This window comes from Triturus cristatus, chromosome 12, assembly GCF_964204655.1.
Source record: "Triturus cristatus chromosome 12, aTriCri1.1, whole genome shotgun sequence".
NCBI lineage: Eukaryota > Metazoa > Chordata > Amphibia > Caudata > Salamandridae > Triturus > Triturus cristatus.
In genome coordinates, this window is record NC_140595.1 from 157,957,516 (window position 1) to 157,976,913 (window position 19,398).

Below are 19,398 nucleotides of genomic sequence, written 5' to 3' on the forward strand. Positions count from 1 at the left end.
TTATATTCGTAATGGATCCAATGCTGTAATATTTCCGATCTATTCTACTTTATAATCTATAGGTATTAATCATCTCAAATGCTACTTTTGTACAAAGACATTTTTAAATATAATGTATTGCCCTACTATTCATGAAATGTTGAATTATATTGTAACTGGTTTTATGGGTATATTACAAAATAAAATAAAAGGGATGCATTTTTTTAAATAAAATAAATGTGATTGCATAGGCTGCATCTGATTGGTGGGTTTCCCTTGACCAAATGGTTTTGAGGCAACACTAAAAACATAGTAGTTGTGAACAATCTTACCAGATAGCTGATTTGGAACATTTGTACTTGTATATGCACCTTGTCTACAAGTGACCACATTGGTATCCACGGCAAGGTCAGTCCAAGGATGCTCATTCTTTATGTAGAATTATCAAGAATGGAAGTTGACTGATCTGAAATTGAAGAATGAATACTTAATGGACAACAAGTGAAAATGTTGAGTTGACCAGTTGCATCTTAAGGAGATCCTACTCTTTAATGTTTTTGACCGTCTAGAGAATACTTTTGATAAAGTGGTAATGGAAACTTTAGAATGGAGCAATGGACTGTTTTAATGGGGGGGATCATAATGTCAATATTGCAGTCGAGTTTGAATCCCAGAATAGTCTAACCATATTTTGAATGGAGCATGAGCTATTGTAATCTCCTTTTCTATTAGCTAGCCCCAGACCACTATTTTGCTCTACCGCACTTTAATCATTTTTGCAAATTGGGTCATGGTTCCGTTCGCAGGTACTGTCAAAACCATCAGATGCACAAAGCACCTTTTTCGATACTGTTTTAACAGGCTGAATCAATGGGGAAATAATTCAGCCAGGGCACCTACCGTCGATAGCAATTCTTTGTATATGTATATTTATGTTCTATATTTAAAACTAGGCTAGCCGTAAACACGTTCCACCACCTAAGTAACGGACAGATTTGCCCCTAATAATATGCACTATAGGTCATATGCAACCTCTCCCCAAAAGATTTGCACATGTTTTTTCGAAAAAGAAATTAATGGTCACAAGTCAGCAGTTTTATATTGCCACCTGTAATAATCATATCAATAAGGTAATGTCAACCTACCTGCTCAGCAATAGGCACATTGCGCTTTCAAGAGATTCCCTTTTACCACACCCTTTGTCTGGGGTGAGCCCCTTGATAAGAATTACTGCATCTTTTGGTTTAATCTTTTTTACACTGAACAGTTTCTTAGCCTTTGGTCTTTTTATGAAATTGTCTATTATATTTTAAACTATTGTAATGATTTAATTTATCAAACAATAAAGTAACTCAGACAGTCGAGCTGTTCTCCAAAGCAAGAATCTGCTTGCAAAATAGACATAGGTCTACTATAAAAATAGAAACGGGGGAGAATTGATGCTAAACTCTCTTGATGAAACACAATGTACAGTTATGAAGAGTAGAGAAGGATATCTCCAATAGAGTCACTTGTGTCTGCACTCACAGATTTTGAGGATTGATTATATAGTTATGAATTTCAGACTCTTGTGTAGCATAGGAAAACTTGAAATAATGTCTACTTGTGAGAGCAGTCGTTCTAGGGTGGAGGGCTATTTTCAACTTAAATTTTAATCTGATTCATAACTAGTGCAAAGCGAACAGAGTGTTATTGATAAACATAAATAGTGCTAGAGAATGAAAAATGTCCTAACTAACATAATGGAAAGTTTCAATTCTATTAAGGACACGGAGGTGAGGATTAGGCTTTCCCCTCTTCACTTTTATTATGTAAAATTACTCCAGCAGCCGTTTTAAGATTGTAAAAGTTTGTAAAAAAAAACTACATATCCCATGAACACTAGGGAGAGACATCACCATATTACAACCAATGACACCACAGTCCATTATATAACATCCTGTGTCATCCTTCTAGATTCCTCTTTCTTCCTGCGACGACTGTCAATAGTCATTTTTATTGCTCCTGTTTTTTAGTACCTGCCCCTGCAACAAAGGGATACCCATTACTTGCTACGGTAAAGAAGTCCCAAATATCATAACATAACACAATTCAAAATTATGTTAACAGGACTATAAGTGGAAGCAGATTTTCGCATCATAAATCATCCTGTAACAACATCAACTTGTCTTCAATAATGGGACAGGGAGAATCTTTTCAAGAATTCTTAGGGTGGGCTAATCCTTGCCTCCGTGTCCTTAATAGAATTGAAACTTTCCTTTATGTTAGCTAGGACATTTTTCATTCTATGTCAGGACCCGGAGGCAAGGATTAGGCTAGTTCAAAGCTTATCCAACACCACGCTTGCCAGAGAGGGAACTGGTCTAAAATAAAAATTCTTGAAGGTGGAATCATTTGACCAGTCTGCCGCATTGAGGATATCTTCAAGGCGACCTCCTAGGCAGAATGCTTTTGAGGGCGTGGCCCCTCTGACTTAGTGGGCTCCAAAACGGGAAATCTCAATCCCTGCTTCTTGCATGACCCACCTGACCCATCTGGCAATCGTAGGCGACGAAACCGCTTTTTGAGGTTTGGTGAGTGCAATTAGCAATTGTTTCTCCCCATTAGGGTGAAGTTCTTCAGTCACAATTTCATAAGCCTTAATAGTGCGAACTACACACAATTTAGGATTATCTCGTGAAGCTGGATAGGAAACAGTTTTAGAATTACATTTTGTTCTGCGATAAATATGAAACAAAACCCCTTCTGGGGTAAACACTCTGTTATATCCAGGGCTCGGACATCCGACACTCTGTGACAGGATAACAGACATAGAAGCATAGCCAATTTTGCTGACAGCTGTTTTCTGGATAGATATTTATTATGAGGCCAAAATTGAAATAAGGACGGGACTTTGTTAACATCCCATAAAGATGTGTACTTGGGTTCAGGAGGAACTGAAAGTCTAATTCCTCTTAACAGTTTCCTGACCAATGGATGTTCCCCGACTGGGTGACCATCCACAAGCAAATGACCTGCCGAAATCGCTGATCTATAAGAATTGATTGATCGATATGCGAATCCTTGGGAAGCCAGACTCGCTAGCAAATTTACCACAAGGATAACACCAACATAACCATCGCGACCAGGCGGATTTGTATCGTCTGTTTGTACTATCTGCCCAGGCCTTAGCAAGCAAGTCTGCCGAAAGGCCTGAGACTTGCCAACGTCGCCTATTAACCTTCCAGGCCATAAGGCAAAAAGACCTGGCTAGGACCAGCGGGTGAGGATTGTCTTGGGGATCCCGGAGGAGATCCGGAAACTGGGGTTGAGGGATTGGAAAATCCCAAGAAAGTTCCTTCATCACTGGAAACCAGACTTGAGATCTCCAAATTGGGGTTATCACCACTACCTCCGCTGTCTGCCTGCGTACCTGTGCCGTCAACCTCATTATCATGGCGAAGGGGGGAAAGGCATACGGTCGCTTCATGATCCAGTCCTGTAGAAAGGTGTCCAAGGCTGTCGCCTGTGGATCCATCCTCCAGCTGCTATATCTGTCGAGTTGGAAGTCCCGCCGGGACATAAATGGGTCCATGGAGAAAGGACACCACCTGCTTTGAATTTGTCGAAAAATCTATGGGTTCAATTTCCACAGGCTGACATCTCTCCCATGGCAAGAGTGCCAGTCAGCTACCTGATTGGAGCTCCTAGGAAGATGACCCGCCGATAAGGAGATTTGATTGGCTAGGCAATACTCCCAAACAATGTTACCTCTAATTTTTTTCCTCTGTGTGCGGCAGTGTAGGGTCTCTGTGCGCAGGAACCAGACCGCGCTTGTGCGCAACGCCAAATATCACTCCAAACTTTTGCTTAAAAAAACTGAAAAGACGGTGCATACAACCCATGTTAAGGGGCTTAAGGCAGATTTGCAATTTGGATACACACGCCATGACATGAATTGTTCCCATGAGGCACAGGGTCAAGACTGATTTGCATATAGCTGGGTCTGAACTGAGGTGGCGAAGTGAGCTAAAGAATGATGATGGATTCAACCCAGATCTGTGACTGGGGGTGAGTGTCTGAAAAGTTTCAGCGCTCTCCTTGTGTTTGCATTTTGCACTATGCCATCTGAGTATCATTGCATGACACACATGAGTGACGTATGTTTTTTAAAAAAATTTCAGAGCCCTGATGAGGTCCTAAAGGGAAGAAACGCGTTGGCTGGGCTGATTGAAAAATGTGTTTATCTTGAACATAAATAAAAGTTGGGCTCTGACCATATTCTCAAAACTCCCGGGGGATTAATTTTGTCAAATTCTGCATATTGGATTGATTTTTGGAATTCTGGCTAATGTTGTTGAAAATGTATGCTTGGAATAGAGCATATATATAAAAACAAATCTGATATAATTACGCTTCTTTTGAATTTGCTTTGAGTTGTCAACTCTGAGTACATTGTTCTTGAAATCAAGCGACTCTTCTCCTTCCTTTACTGTAATCATTAAATTACGTGGGGGATTCACATGCCTGCTGAAGATAATCCCGTTCACAGTAAAGGTAATTGGCTCCAACCAGGCGCACAACGCCCATTAGGCTCAAAGGGCTTCAGCCCCACCCCCTCTTGTGTGTCAGCCCTGGCTGAGACAGCTTCCCGGGCACACACAGCCGCACACGAGTACTTCACAGGTCTTTAAAAGACCATTTACTTGCTAACGAGGCTTTGTTGTGTTTTCTTAGAGCACCCTGCATCTCCACTCTGCCTATTGCTGGAAGAATCTGCCCCCAAATACCCCTCCACCCCCCCCCCCCCCCCCCCCCCCAAAAAAATGTTCCTCTAGTTGCGCCTCTGGCTCCCATCCTGGTCATTCAGTCTTACATCCTGCAGATAATAAAATGAATACTGCTGTGTTGGGTAACAAGCCACTTGGGGCCATATTATCAATAATGGTGATAATGGGCTTGATAATATGCCCTTGTCAATTCCTATAGAAGTCCAGGTTTGCTGTCCTCCACACCAGAACCTGGGCTTCTATTGGAATTCTGTAGGACATATTATCAAACCCCTTATCGCCGCGTTAGCGGCAATGCCGATAATGTTATCGCCGTTCTTGATAATATGGCCCTCGTTGTTTACAGACACCAGTGCTTGATTTGCGCCAGTGGCTGGAGGCGGTGGGCAACAGCGGTTCTGGATGTATTTATTATAATAGGATCTCCATCCAAATAGAGAAAGGCAGAAAAGGCGAATGGGGAATACAAAGACAGGAAAACAGTAGGAAATGATGAAAGAAGAGATTAAAAAGGAACCTAGATGCGTAAAAATTAAGAGACGGGAAGTGTAGAGAGGTGGAAGAGCCATGATGCGTCATCTGCGACACCGGAATTCAGTAGCTTCAGCAGCGAGCGCTTAATAAATACTGAGGACGCTTTCACGTAATAATACTTTCTGATGGGATTTTTCACTACATTTGTTAATAATAATATTATAACAACTATTATTACTACAGGGAGTTGGAATTGTTTTTTGGAGCTACTTCTGAAAAGCAGGGTTGCTGAATCTCAAGGCTGCCTAGTTTTGACAGTAATGCAGCAAGCCCAAAAGCCTGACGTGTGCTTTACACGCCGTGCTTTTTAACTTGATGCATAACTTCTCTTAATGGAGCGCGGCTGAGGGCTGATTGTGGGCACTTGTGAATGTATTCCTGTTAATTGCAGCACCCTACTGCGCTGCAATTAACAGGAATATTTTCACAATGGCCCACAATCAGCCCGCAGCTGTGGCCCATTAGGAAAGAAATGTAGCAAGTGCAAGAGCCACTTGCTATGGAAAGCGTCCCCACATCCTGAAAATTACCGGTTTATGCGACGCTCGCGTTTTAAAAGCAGCGGCACAAATGCTCTCCCGGTATGTGCGCGCTTCACAAAGGACAGTGCGCGCTCAGGGACACTGAGGTGCGCGGGCGCGCACGTGCGCACGTTGCAGGGAGCACTGCTCCCAAAGGGTTCCGGCTAGGTCCGACAGTGTCTTTGACCTCGTCCCCCTCAGGTGATTGACGTAGCGTACTTCCGCCACATTGTCCATTTTGAGGAGTACAGAACATTTCACCTTCTGTTTGGTCCAACAGCGAATCGCGAAGGATCCCACCATCAACTCCAAGCAGTTGATATGCACAGAATGTTCGAAGGAGGACCATTTTCCGACTGTGGAGAAATCCCCACACCGCGTGCCCCATCCGGAACCGCTGGTGTCTGACTCGATTATGAGATCGGGTTAGAGCCGAAAATCGCTCTGCCAGTCCAGGCTTCCATGTGATTTAACCACCAACCCATCTCTTCTTTCGCCTCGAGCAAGAGAGGAATCATTTGTGAGTAAGATAGACCCTTTCGAGGGTGCTCGATTTTCAGACGTAGCAGGGTCCTGCTATGGAGAGGACCTGGTAAAATCGCTTGGATGGAAGACGACAGAAGCCCTAATATCCTTGCCAATTGCCGAAGTGACACGTGGGACATGGACATTGTCCTCGCAATTCGGGCATATTTTGGATAGCTTCTTCGTTAGTTGGTTGCTTTGGTTGCGTTCCCCACGAAACCCAGAAACTCCATCGATTGGGATGGAACCAGAGCTGATTTGCTTTCGTTTATTACAAAACCTAAAGATTCCAGCAAGTCTATTGCCATCTGCAAGTGTTTGGAAAGTCAACTCGAGCATTGGTCCATAAGAAGGATATCGTCGAGATAGACAATAAGTCTCATCCCCTGAGCCTGTAGATGTTCGACAACCGCATTCATCAGCTTGGTGAAGCACCAAGGAGATGAGAGAGGCCGAACAGCAGGGCAGTAAATTCGAAAACCTGACTCTCCCAAAAAAATTGTAGGAATGGTCTGTGCGAGGGAAAAATGGGTACCGCCAAATTGGTGTCCTTCAGATTGAGGCAGACCATCCAATCGGAGATTCGGAGCAGGTCTCGCAGGAGGTGTATACCCTCCATTTTGAAATGGCGATAGAGTAGCCAAGAGTTGAATTCTTTGAGGTTGATAACCGTGCGCTGCCCTTTGTCCCTCCTTTCCACTAGGAAATGTTGCTGACAAACCCGCGAGGGTGAATTGCCAAAGGAACTATTGCTCCTTTCTGCAACAGGTCGTACACTTCCCGGCTCACCAGTTCTCTCTGTTTGGGAGAAAAAAATCAAGGGGTTGGACGGGTGGGGTTGGGACGAGGCCCCATAAAATTTGATGGGGAAACCCCACACCGTCTGTATCACCCATGCATCTGAGGATAACCTCCTCCAGTTCGATTGAAAATGGGCCAACCGCCCCCGATAAAAATTCCCATAGAATCCTGAATTCTCACCTTGTGTATTATTGAAGTTGCCTCTTTGGCCGCCTCTGCCTCCCCGCCGACGGGGATAGGATTTTGTTTGGTAAAAGTTCCCAAACTTTCTGGGATCTTGCCATTGGCCACACCTGGAATCCCCACCTTTGGAGGCTGCTTGGAATGGGTGGCCGGATGAGTGCCCCCTACCTCGCCCAGCTGAGGCAAAAACACTGGGTGTGAAGATTCTTTTAATTAAGGATTGTGCCTTGTCTAGGGAGTTGAAAGTGTTAACAAATTTGCCCAGCTCGTTTATAAATGGATCCCCGAATAAATTCCCCTGGGCTATTGTCCCCGCCTCCAAAGTGGAGAGCTCCCCCAATTTGGGGTCCATCTTAATAAGGAGTGACCTGCGCCTCTCTGTGGAGATCACGCAGTTTGCAATATTGTCGCCTGTTGGGCCCAGTTGGACAGAACCTCTGGGGATATGAAGGAGCTGGAGGCTTTAGCGTCCTCCGCCATATCCATTATTTTTGCCAGGGGACCGGCGACATCCAGGAGTTTATCCTGACATAAACGCCACGAGCGATCTATCCCTTTCTTGGGATCGCGTACCAATTTTGCGAGAAAGGTGGCCATTTTGGGGTCTACCTCCAGGGTAGGACGGGGGCATTCTTCTTTGAGGCAGCCCCTCACTTCTTTATCGAAAGGCTTCCTTAGCCGACTGACCATGTAGGTCGCCACTTTGGGAGCCAGACACCATTCTGCTGACCTAGGGTGCAGGAGGTCATCTGGATTTAGTCAATCTTTGTGGGTGGTCAAGTCGGTGCCCGCAGGGAGGTCTGAGCCTCCCAGGGAAATAGGCGCTGGGCGCCATGGTCTAGAGCCATCCCCTTCCCCATCAGAATTGTTGGGTGAATCAACCCCGTTCCCTAAGTCTCTGTGGCGGTGAAAGCGGGGTCACCCCAGAGGGGCCTGGTGTCTGGGGATCTAGGATGGGTTGAGCATCTAGAAAGGTCCTTTTAAGGCGTGCAAAGAAATCCAAATCAACCCTAGGGTCGTCTGTGCGTTTGTGCTTTTCCACACTCTGGGGAGGGACGCAAGGTGGGTTATCCGCCTGTCCAGGAGGTAGGGGGGCCAGGGGCCCATGAAGATCTTCCCTCATTTTGAGGGGTTGCTGACACTGCGCCTGGAGTGCAGCCAGTCTCTTCTCCAGGGGAGCCACCACCCGCGTCACTGCCCTCAAGATGGATGCGTCCGTGATCTCACAAAACTGGTCATCAATAGGAAGGTAAGTAGCCTCTTCTTCTTCTACAAAGTCCCCAGCTTCCTTGTATTCCATGAGGGTATTATTTATTAAGGGAAAATAATTCCCACTTAAATGAGGGATATAGCATCTTAAACTTGTATAAGCTTTACCAATGATTGTAGGGACTACCCCCTTAATAACTCTGTGAGGTGAAGTGCCTGGGGTGTCCCTTCTAATAATGGGAATTATGCCTTACCCCGCCGGATGTTATTCCCTTCAGGCACCGGCTCGTTATTTATAGGAAAAAACACTACGCAAGTGCAACTGACTAACTTCAGTAGCTGCAGCTCGCGCGTGTCAGTTTCAGCCACCAGACGCGCTCTCCTATCAGCCTCCCTGCGATGACAGTTACCGCTGGAACAGTGTGTCCGCTTCAAAGACAGAAGCTAACGTGTTTCGGCCGCTGGGAGTGGGGAGAGGACGGCTGCGCTGAGACAGTAACGTGGGCTCCCTGCCGGTCGGAAGACCGCACCGCGTACGAGCCTCACAAGATTAGCCGCGTAGGAGCGAGGGCTACCGTGGCAAATAGTGACTTATTACACCAATTACCACAATTAGGAATGGCCGCGGAGCTTGGAGCAGTGCAGCGCTCACGTTAACAATTAAACAGACAAGCATTGGCATAGCCAATAGGTCTCGCCTTTGGGACCTTATAAGTGTTTAGCCATGCAACAGTTGATGTTGTTGCGCCAAGACTATTGTACTGCATAACTAAATACTTATAAGGTTCCATAGGCGAGACCTATTGGCTATGCCAATGCTTGTAATTTAAATGCTGTAATCTAACTTTCCCAAGTGGGATTTGGTTAAAGTAGAATCTACTTTTAATTAAATTTCTCTCTATTATGATTATCCTCTCGAAGAAAAAAAAACGTTCTCTTTATTTTCTAATTGAACGGGCTGCATCATGATGTAGAAAACTAGGCTGCTAATACACTCCACTTTGCAACTTCTCTTGAAAATGAGACATGACACCACTCTTGGAAAGTAACAGGATAAAAGGGTACAGAAGGCGGCGCGTTACTATAATAGGACAGGAACTTGTTTTAAAAAATCAGGGGTACCCCAATGAGGTGTTGCTGAAAAATGGGAAATCTTGGGGTCATTGCCAACTTGTGGCCCCTTACATAGACTAGACATTGTTAATGTAAACAGTATATTTATAGAACAGCATCATTTTAAATCCACCTAATGCTTCCTGTGGATTATTGATCCTGAACTAATTAGACCAAATTAACTAACTTTTCAAAAATAGGGAAACAGAGGAGAGCTAACAGGACGACAAACGGCTCAGTGTCAGAAATCATATAAAGAGAGGCGAAAAAGGAAATCTGTATACTCTTGAATGTGGGGAGAAGGGTATGTTTATAAAAGACTATAAATAATAATGGTACAATTTTATATAGCTCGTCACGCCACATTTCTACGTTTCTAAGCACTATTATTAACTCGCGTTAATTTAAGCTGTTCAATTATAGTCCTCGGTTTACTGACCTCAGAAGGATGGGAGGTGTCGTTTCCTATCCATTCGGGCGTTATGGGGTCTGTGATCCTAGTGTACCTACGTTCAGATTTAACATGAAACAAATATAGTGAATGCACCCTTTCAGCAGTATCTTAAGTCCAGTTGTGGTGATTGTCTGCCCTCTAGTGGCTCAATAATATTACATTTTCTATAAAGTTGCTTTAACGTTGCCGTGCCTAAACATCAATTTAAAAAAAGCCAAACATGCAATACTCAACAATACAAGTTGGGTGCCAGGAGGAGGGAGTGATTTAGGACGGGGAAGAGGTTGTGAGAGAGAGGGGGAGCAGGAGGTGAGCCCGCAAGTGGTGCACGCGCGCAAGCTTGGGAGAGCAGTCTTCACTTTTCAAGCACTGCACTCGTGCTTGTGGCGTGCCGGTGCTCACTCCCGCAAGGTGGATGCCACCACAAGCACAAGTGCAGTGCTTGAAAAGTGAAGACCGATGGCTAAAGGCCCTCCTAGGGCACCGCATGCGCGCTGCCTAGGCGAGACCTTAACAGGGAGAATAAAGCACTTATCTTATTGCTGCTGGAGCAGCAAAGAAAGAGGAATCTAGAAGGATGACACTGGATGTTATATAATGGACTGTTGTGTCATTAGTTGTAATATGGTGATGTCACTCCCTAGTGTTCATGGGAGATGTTTTTTTTTTGACGAACTTAAAATGGCTGCTGGAGTAATCTTGCATAATAAAAGCGAAGAGAGACAAGCCTAATCCTCGCCTCCGGGTCCTGACATAGAATTCATTGGACTCAAGGATTTCTAATATGTCTGGAAAATCCATTGGAGCTAGCAGTCAGTATTTGTAGTGCCTCTCCTGGTAGGTGTAAGAATGTATGGTTGGGGTACTTTTCGCAATCTTCGCTGGAGATAGCCAGATTCAGCTCCTAAGTTATTTTATTCATACACAAAAGTAATACAATGATTGGCGATTCCAATCATTTTCACCTTTTGCCTTTGCCAATGTAGACCTATTAGCTTTGTCTTTCATTTTTGCTGATGCTATTCAGCATCAGCAAAAAAGAGGAGAAAAAATGGTTATTGCCGATGCTGAACAGCATGATGTGTAAGCAATGAATCTATACATGCACATGCATGCCGAAGCATGCACATGTATGCTTCATAAGGCCAATGACCTCAACCGGATAAGGTTTATGTACATAAGTTCAATATGCATGCTCGTTCGTGATAATTTTTTTTGTAACCTGTTTATTAAGATTTTTTTATGTTAACATTCCTATAGCAGGACACATTAAATCACAGAATAAGCATAATCCAATGGAGAAACATAATTGGGCATGGCGGTAATACAGTGTGATAAGCACATTAGAGTATGTCTCTCAGGGATCTAAAGTTGTCAAGCAAAAACTATTCTATACAAGGGACCTATGGTTAAATTGCAATGATCTTGCCAATTTGCTCATGTAATACACTGCGAGCGTGACTGCTACATTGTATGGTAATAGCATCAAATGTATTTATCGCTTATCAACTTATAGTAATTTTCAGCAACAAAATACTGTAAAGAAAGGATTGTGCTGCAACTCCGAATGTCCTTGGTCTGCCCCCGTCTATATTCAGTCACTGCAAGAAAGACAATCAACTCAGTATACATCATACAGTATACAAAATTACAGTGCTGATCGCAGTTTCAAGTGGTGTGTGGCTGCCCCTTTGCAGGGTTAAAAGCGTTACAACAAACAAATGATGGATGGAATGCTGACAATGCATACATTCTCCCCCAGTCAAGAGATCTGGGTTAAATCCATCGTTCTTTTGCCCACTACACCACCCCAGTTTAGACATGGCCATATGCAAATCAGTCTTGACCCTGTGCCTCATGGGAACAGTCCAGCCCGAACTGCCAAGCCATGTCTTCCCTGGACCGGAATCAAGCATCCTAGGACCGGTTTCTGGCTATCAGCCGTCATCAGCCAGGATAGCTTGACTCCAGTGGCGTAGTGAGCACGGGTCCCACGTCTGGGAATACCCATCCCACTTAGGGAGAAAAGCGTTACAACAAACAAATGATGGACGGAATGCATCAGCATTCCGTCCATCATTTGTTTGTTGTAACGCTTTTCGCCCTAAGTGGGATGGGTATTCCCAGACGTGGGACCCGTGCTCACTACGCCACTGGAGTCAAGCTATCCTGGCTGATGACGGCTGATAGCCAGAAACCGGTCCTAGGATGCTTGATTCCGGTCCAGGGAAGACATGGCTTGGCAGTTCGGGCTGGACTGTTCCCATGAGGCACAGGGTCAAGACTGATTTGCATATGGCCATGTCTGAACTGGGGTGGCGTAGTGGGCAAAAGAACGATGGATTTAACCCAGATCTCTTGACTGGGGGAGAATGTCTGCATTGTCAGCATTCCGTCCATCATTTGTTTGTTGTAACCCTTTGCAGGGTTAAGCATTGGGTCAGCAGTCCCCTTTGTCTCCACATCAGTCAGTAGGGAGGCCTGGAGATCGGGCAGAATGGTGGTCCAGTTTGAGGAAATTTGGTATTTGCGGAGGCCCACGTTATCTTCCCTAAGAAGGGACACACCATCTACCCTAGGCCAGAGTGTGACCATGCCTCTACCGATGCCAGCTTGTGGGACTTCTAGCGCTGAGTGATCAGTCGCCTGGCTACCAATAAGCCTAGATCAAGAAAACGTTTGGTTACTGTGTGCTTCTTGTACCTGAGGTAGACGCCTACCAAGCAAACCTCTCATGTATGTGCGAGTTGTCTACATGTACAGGTGAACAGATGATTTGTCACTTCACGCCAGTAATGATGCAGTGTGGGACATGCCCACAGCATGTGGAGAATATCAGCGTCCAGCTGATCACAATGAGGGCTGGCAGTGTCTGTTTTATGGAAATAATATTTGATTTTATTGGGCGTGAGATATGCCCTGTGAATGATATAAAATTGTATCCGGCATAACCTGGCATTTCAGGGGATGTAGATAGGGCGTGCTAAGAATATATTCCATTCTTCTGTAGTGTAGGGGTGAGTTAAGTCACTCTCAATGTTGTCGCAACAATGTCAGTGGTGTAGGCGGCATGCACCCAGAGATAATCAGCTAACCAATGGGTAGGATGACCTCCCATTCCCATGACATGGAAATTTTGAATTGTAAGGTGCAATTGAGGCTCTTGTGAGATGTCCCCCGAATATCATCATAATGTCTCAACCCATAAATTATAGCTTATAAAGTGTCACGGGGGCAGTTCCTCTTCTTGCATCAATGTCTTATATGAAAGGAGTATACCATCATGGTATTAATCACCAAGTGTGTGGAAGCCCACCACATGCCAAGCCGCCAGTTCCGCCTTCGAGGTAATCCTTTGGCCCCTGTATGTGCCCTGCAGCGGGATTGCAGGGGTGTAACATGTCTAGTAAGATATAAGCTGTGGTGAAAACAACGGTATACCACGTGTAATAGTACGGGCCAGGGCGCCTTACTACATGGGTGGAATAGATGGAGGAGGGATCCCAGACTCCAGGCAGGGGTGTCCATTGCTGTTTCTGCAAGGTGTAGGCCTGCCATCTATGGAGCTGCCCACCGGAGCTGGGATGCTAGGTAATAGTGCTCATAGTTAGACACCTCCATCCCTCCCTGATCAGTATTAAATACAGTTTTCAGAGGGCCATATCAAGATGTCGAAAAAAGGATGGGGGAATATACAGTAGTAAATTGGTAAAATAATAGAGGAGGCAGGGAAGCACCACCCTTTTCAAAAGGCCGATGTGTCCAGCCACTGATAACGAGAGCGTCTTCCAGAAGGATATCGGGGACGTTCAAGGAGGCAATCATCCGCAAAGGATTACCGTCCAACAGATCTTGGTCTGCATAATAAACACTGATTACTAAATAGAGGAACATGGTTGGTATCCAAGCCACAGGTCCTCCATTGATAGTAAGAGCTGGGCCAGGCAAGGTAGGAACAAAAGAGAATACGCAGGATTTTTCCCAATTCATGCACTCTGTCCTTATCTACTGATGTCTGGGCGCTAACACCCCGCGATCCCATACCTTTTCCAGAACTATCTGGCTGCTGTATCCTAGGACAATGGCCATAGCCTTCTGCAGCTAGGCACTTGAGAGATTTTCGGCTGCTATTCGCGGGCCGTTCACTTTGATGGAGCCCTGGTTGCCTCAGTGGATGCTTCCATGAAAAACGTTTATTTACGTTTGGCTCTTTATTTGGAATCCTTCTAGTTCAGACATCTTCTGAATTCTGATATCTTATAAGAAGTTCCCCCTATGATTGGGAGATTGCGTTCTCCTCCATTTTCTTCAACATTTTATTAAAAAAACAACATTTGAAGATTGCTGTGAGCCCCCCATGCTTGATATGGTTTCTGAATAAGTGCAGATTGGATGGCTACTGTCACAGATTGATATATATAGACAGGGCCCTGATGAAGGTTGCACCACTCGCTTTCATCTGCCTGTAACTTCTGAAACGTGCGTCGGAACATCTCTGTCTACATAATATTATGTTTTTATAGAATCTTTGAATATTGCACTGTTCTTGTTGTTACTCTATGAATTCAGATCCCATGACTTTATTGTAGTTAATGTCTTGATATGTATATTGTTCTTTTATATGATCGTCTTGTTTGAACCTGTGATGTAATGTATTTTTTGTCTGTGTGTGATTATATGGCTCATCTGTGATTTTCTCTGTATATGGAGCTCACAAACTGTATATACATATACTATTGTTAAATATCACTCGTATATGTTTTAAAAAATTGACAAACCAAAAAAAGGAACATTTTCATATTTAAAATCAATAAGTTATAAATAATATTGGTCTGATGTATGGTATTCTTATAACATAAACGTATTGTTTACTCATTTAGATTTTGGAGAAGGTCTTGTTGATTTTTGCTACTAGTATTTTTCCCTGGTTTCTTCTGCAAATTGAATCAATGTTTCAGGGACCCTCTTTGTGTATTTGAATACTCCCGATAAATACACAAACTTGTCTAGGAGATGGGATATCTTATTCGGGACAGAATTGACATCCCTGATATAAAATAGTAGGTCGTCTGCGTACAGCGATATGGTGGGCACCCCATCACTCATTGGTATACCCCAGGTCCCTGCCAATGAACGCATGGCTAGGGCCAGTGGCTCTATTGCCAGGGAAAAATAAGGCCTGTCTAGTGCCCCTGCACACCCGCACTGGCTCGGATATAAGATTCCCCGTCTTGACCCTTCAAGTTGCTGTTCTTAGAGGAGTTGCACTAAATGGAGGTATTGAGTTCCAATACATATTGTGGGATGACATCGAATAAGTAGGCCCATTCAAAAGTGTTGAATGCCTTTCATGTATGTATCCGAGACGGCTCTAAGAATGCCAGTCCCTCCAATAGCATCTTAGCTAGTATCTTGTAATCTGTGTTTAATATCGCCAATGGTTGATAGTAACCCAACATCGTGGGGTCCCTATCAGGGTTTGGAAGGGAGACAAGTGTGGCCTCATAAGTGTGGCCTCATATAGGGAGTCAGGAAGGTGGGAAGACAAAAGTGCCTTGTTGTACATACGCTGAAGGCGAGGAATCAAGAGTTCCGCATAGGTATTGTAAAATTCGGTTGCCCGACTGTCTGGGCTAGGTGATTTCCCAGTGGTAAGGGCCAGAATCGTGTTCAGATTTCCGCTGGGGTGATGGGGCCATCTAAGTCTGACTGCTGGTCCAGAGCCAGTCGAGGAAAGGGCAGTGTGGACAGGAAGGAGTCAATGTCTGATGCAGACACTGATAGAGTTGACCGGTGTAGTAAGGTGTAATGGTGCAACATTTCAATGTGAATTTCACGTTGTGTGTAGAGTAGGGTGCCTCCAGCTGACCTCAAGGCGACTATTGGATGTACTGGCTGTTCCTGCAGGATCAGCCATGCAAGAAGAGGGCTAGATCGGTCCGCAGCGGCGTGTACTCTGGCTAAGTGGGCCTCGTAATTCAGACATCATAAGCGCTCCAGCAGGGCTGCATAGTCGTTCCTTGCTTGTTCAAGGTCAGGTGTGCTCAATGGCTCAACTGTGCTAGGAGGTTCCATTCTATATGAGTCAGTTTGCCCTCTATGTACGCGCATTCTTGATGATACTACAGCTATTGCTTTTATTTTCTATTCCAAAAATGTCAGATACTGATTTGGAGTGCTAAATTAACAAACAAAATGTAAAATTGCATTGAAAAAATATCAAAATGGCCTGGTAGTAAATTGAAGCTGCCAGACCCTGCAAAAAGATTGTTTTAAGCGGGGTATAAAGATGGTTTGGGGAAGATTGGAAGAACAGTTGGGGGTCAGTCCAGAGCGCCAAGTAGCGGGCAGGGGGTCGGAGTAACAGAGGAGTGAGGGAACAGTTTTAAACAGTGCAACATATGTATGCAAAACCTAAAAAGGATGCCTTTGTTTGATCAGATCAGCAGACAAACATTGTGGGCTAAGATGTATACATTTGGGACCAACAGTGTTCTTCTTATTCTATTAGTGGCTTTATGTTTTGACTCAGAACCCATATTCTAATGGAGGCTGATAGAGCCTTGTATACTGTCAGTACCTCAAATGGCCTTAAACTGGTGCTTTTTCAGCTTCCCTGCTGTTTCCCGTATGTTTCTCTCATTTAGCAGAATCGCTGGACTATTTGAGGCAGTTGGCCACCATCTTATACAGTCTGGGAGTTTATATTCTCCCTTATGCAGCTGTGGACTTCTATTTGATTTAATTTCAATAGTTTTGAAAAGAGAGTTAGCCCTTCAGCAAAATAATCCCCAGAACCACTTTTTCAAGAAAACCGCCAATAGTAAGGTAATGCCACACACAAAAGGCATTTGCAAAATATTTTTGAGTCTATTGTTTCTCCACCATACGGCGTGAAATGTAACCGGTTTTTAAGAATTTGAGGTATTCAAAGAGCCAAAGGGCCATTTGTTAAAATAGTGTTTGGCCCTAAAAAGAAGTTATCCATCTAAGCTGTCTGATTGGATTTGGGAATAGTGTGTTAGCACGTTTAAGTTGGTATCTGTCAATCGGTATGTTAAATGCTATACCATGATCAGCACAGGCAGAATTAGGTTGAGAATTGCGAACTGATGTCTGGCTTACGCAGAGTAAAAGTGTATTTTAAATGTGTAGAATTGGATTGCATCAGGAAGATTTAAAGGATAAGGTCAATATTTATGTGGATAAAAGTGTGGAATGCAATTTTATCAGTGTTTTAATTCCTTGCTCCAAGATAGGAACACTGTGTTCCGTGTGTACACTGACAGCCCCTAAAAAAACTACAGCCATACCTAACACTGCTAAATGATCAGAAAGTACGCATATGTTTCACAAATTTACCCAACATAGGACTTTGCCTTTAGAAATAAGTATAGGAATCCTCCAAATATATCCAACATGCACCTTTTATTGTATGTGTATTTTGGATCCTGAGAATGTTTGATGTGTGTTGCAATTTTGAAGAAGATATGTACAAAAATATTTGTGTGCTTTCCTATTTACTCTGTGCTTTTACTTTCAGAAACAATAAATCAAATAAACTAGTAAAGATTATATCTTGCAGAGTGTAACCGGATACTTTGGTTCAGGACTGGAGGACAAAGTAATGGTGAACTGTGGCATCGACAAGAACCGATTCATAATTTCAGACCAGGAATTCAGGGACTCCACCAGGGTCCCTCTTAAGGTATGTGATTTGGACGCTCTGATGCGCTTTCTTTTAGATCCTTCATTCACAGCAGACTGTATTTCTTGGAGCGGACGCAGAGCACCAGTGTCTATTCCTAATAGCCCAGGTTGGTTCTTAGGAAGCCAAGCGTGTGGGTCAGTTTTATATTGTTGTTATTATTATTGGTGGTGGTCTTCAGAACAAGACTTGCTATTGGTTTCTATTTCTAATATATTACAATGGATCCTAGCAGTCTACCACTTCCAGTTCTTCTTTTGTTTTTATTGGAAGAGGACACACTCCTAGAAAGCTAACCATGCTATTCCTTCTGTTTCCGAGGGAGTCGCCTCCAGGAAAACCAGCATTGCTAGTCCTTCATTATTTCATTTAACACTGGGGTTTTAAAAAGATTGCCATGCATGTCCCTTTTGTCTTTTTGAACAAATTGTGCCTTTAGGAAATTTGCTGTTGTAATGCTTTTCTATTTCTGTTAGCTTAGTGGGGCACCTCTTCAATCATTAATTCAACTGTCTGTATATTTGCATGAGTAAAATGTGGGCTCCATAGTGCTGGTCATCCTGGTCCGCATGCTCTCACCGTCAGAAAAGGTTGGGCACCTGGTAGAATATGTTTTTGATTGACTTCTAATCCCAGATTCCTCACCTTTTAAATATTCCCTAGTCATCAAACTGGATCCAGAAATAATTTTGAGCCGTACCTCTGTCTACTGGTAGGTGGCACCATACGATTAGGCACTGACGCCACTCCCGATGGACTTTATGTGCGGAGCCTATATAGGCACCACTCGTGGGCTTACGTCCGTTCCTTTCTTTTTGCACCTTCAGTCGCAGACCCAGAACTGCCTCTTGTTTCTTTGATGCAGTTTCTCACCCAAAGGTTTTCAGTGTGCAATGAAAATGTCACCTCCCAAAACAGGATTCAGACCCTGTAGAGACTGTTGCAAATAAATGCCTGTTACAGATTCTCATCAGGTTTAACTGTGGTGCCTGGGGTTGAGCAACAACTCTAATACAAGACTACGAGTCAAAACTCAATTTACCAAGCACCGGAAGACTCTACAACGAGGCCAGTCCAAGTTGTTCCCATCCTGTTCCCGGTCTATAAGTTGCAGGAGTCATTCCCGAGGACAGTCGGCATTGATCTCTAAGGGCCAGAAGTACGACCTTTCTTTGCAGCTGCAAACGGGGATCCTCCCGTTTGGGACAGCAAAAAAGTGTAATGGCATTATTTTGTGAATCACTGACTCGCAAAATTGCATTTGCGACTCCCGCTATTAGGAAAGGGCGTCCCTTCCTAATAGCAAGTCACCATGCATGCACAATTGTTTTGCGACCGTAGGTGGTAAACCACTCGAAAATATTTTTAAGAGCAGGCATTGTTCACAGGTACCACTGCCTGCTATAAAAAAAAATTAAACTGAAAAGTTTCATTTTTCTTTTTTAAATGCATCCTGTTTTCTTTTAAGGGATACGGGCTGCATACAAAAAAAGACTGCTTTATTTATTTTATCAAAGGGAGGCTGATGCAGGTGCTTACAGACAGCATGTGATATTTCAACAAGCAGAGTGGTGTGGGTCCCAGATCCTGTGCCAGCAGACG

The 19,398-nt window shown here is 44.0% G+C and overlaps 1 protein-coding gene across 2 annotated transcripts in view; it reads left to right on the forward strand.

Moving 5' to 3' along the window:
* The window catches only part of NUDT17 (nudix hydrolase 17), a 185,654-nt gene that overhangs the window by 85,211 nt on the left and 81,045 nt on the right, over positions 1 to 19,398 (forward strand). For both annotated transcript variants that reach the window (XM_085636933.1, XM_085636932.1), the window contains exon 2: positions 17,674 to 17,796. In XM_085636933.1, coding sequence (XP_085493059.1) covers positions 17,716 to 17,796 — 81 coding nt within the window. In that variant the 5' untranslated portion in view covers positions 17,674 to 17,715. The remainder of the gene's footprint in view (positions 1 to 17,673; positions 17,797 to 19,398) is intronic.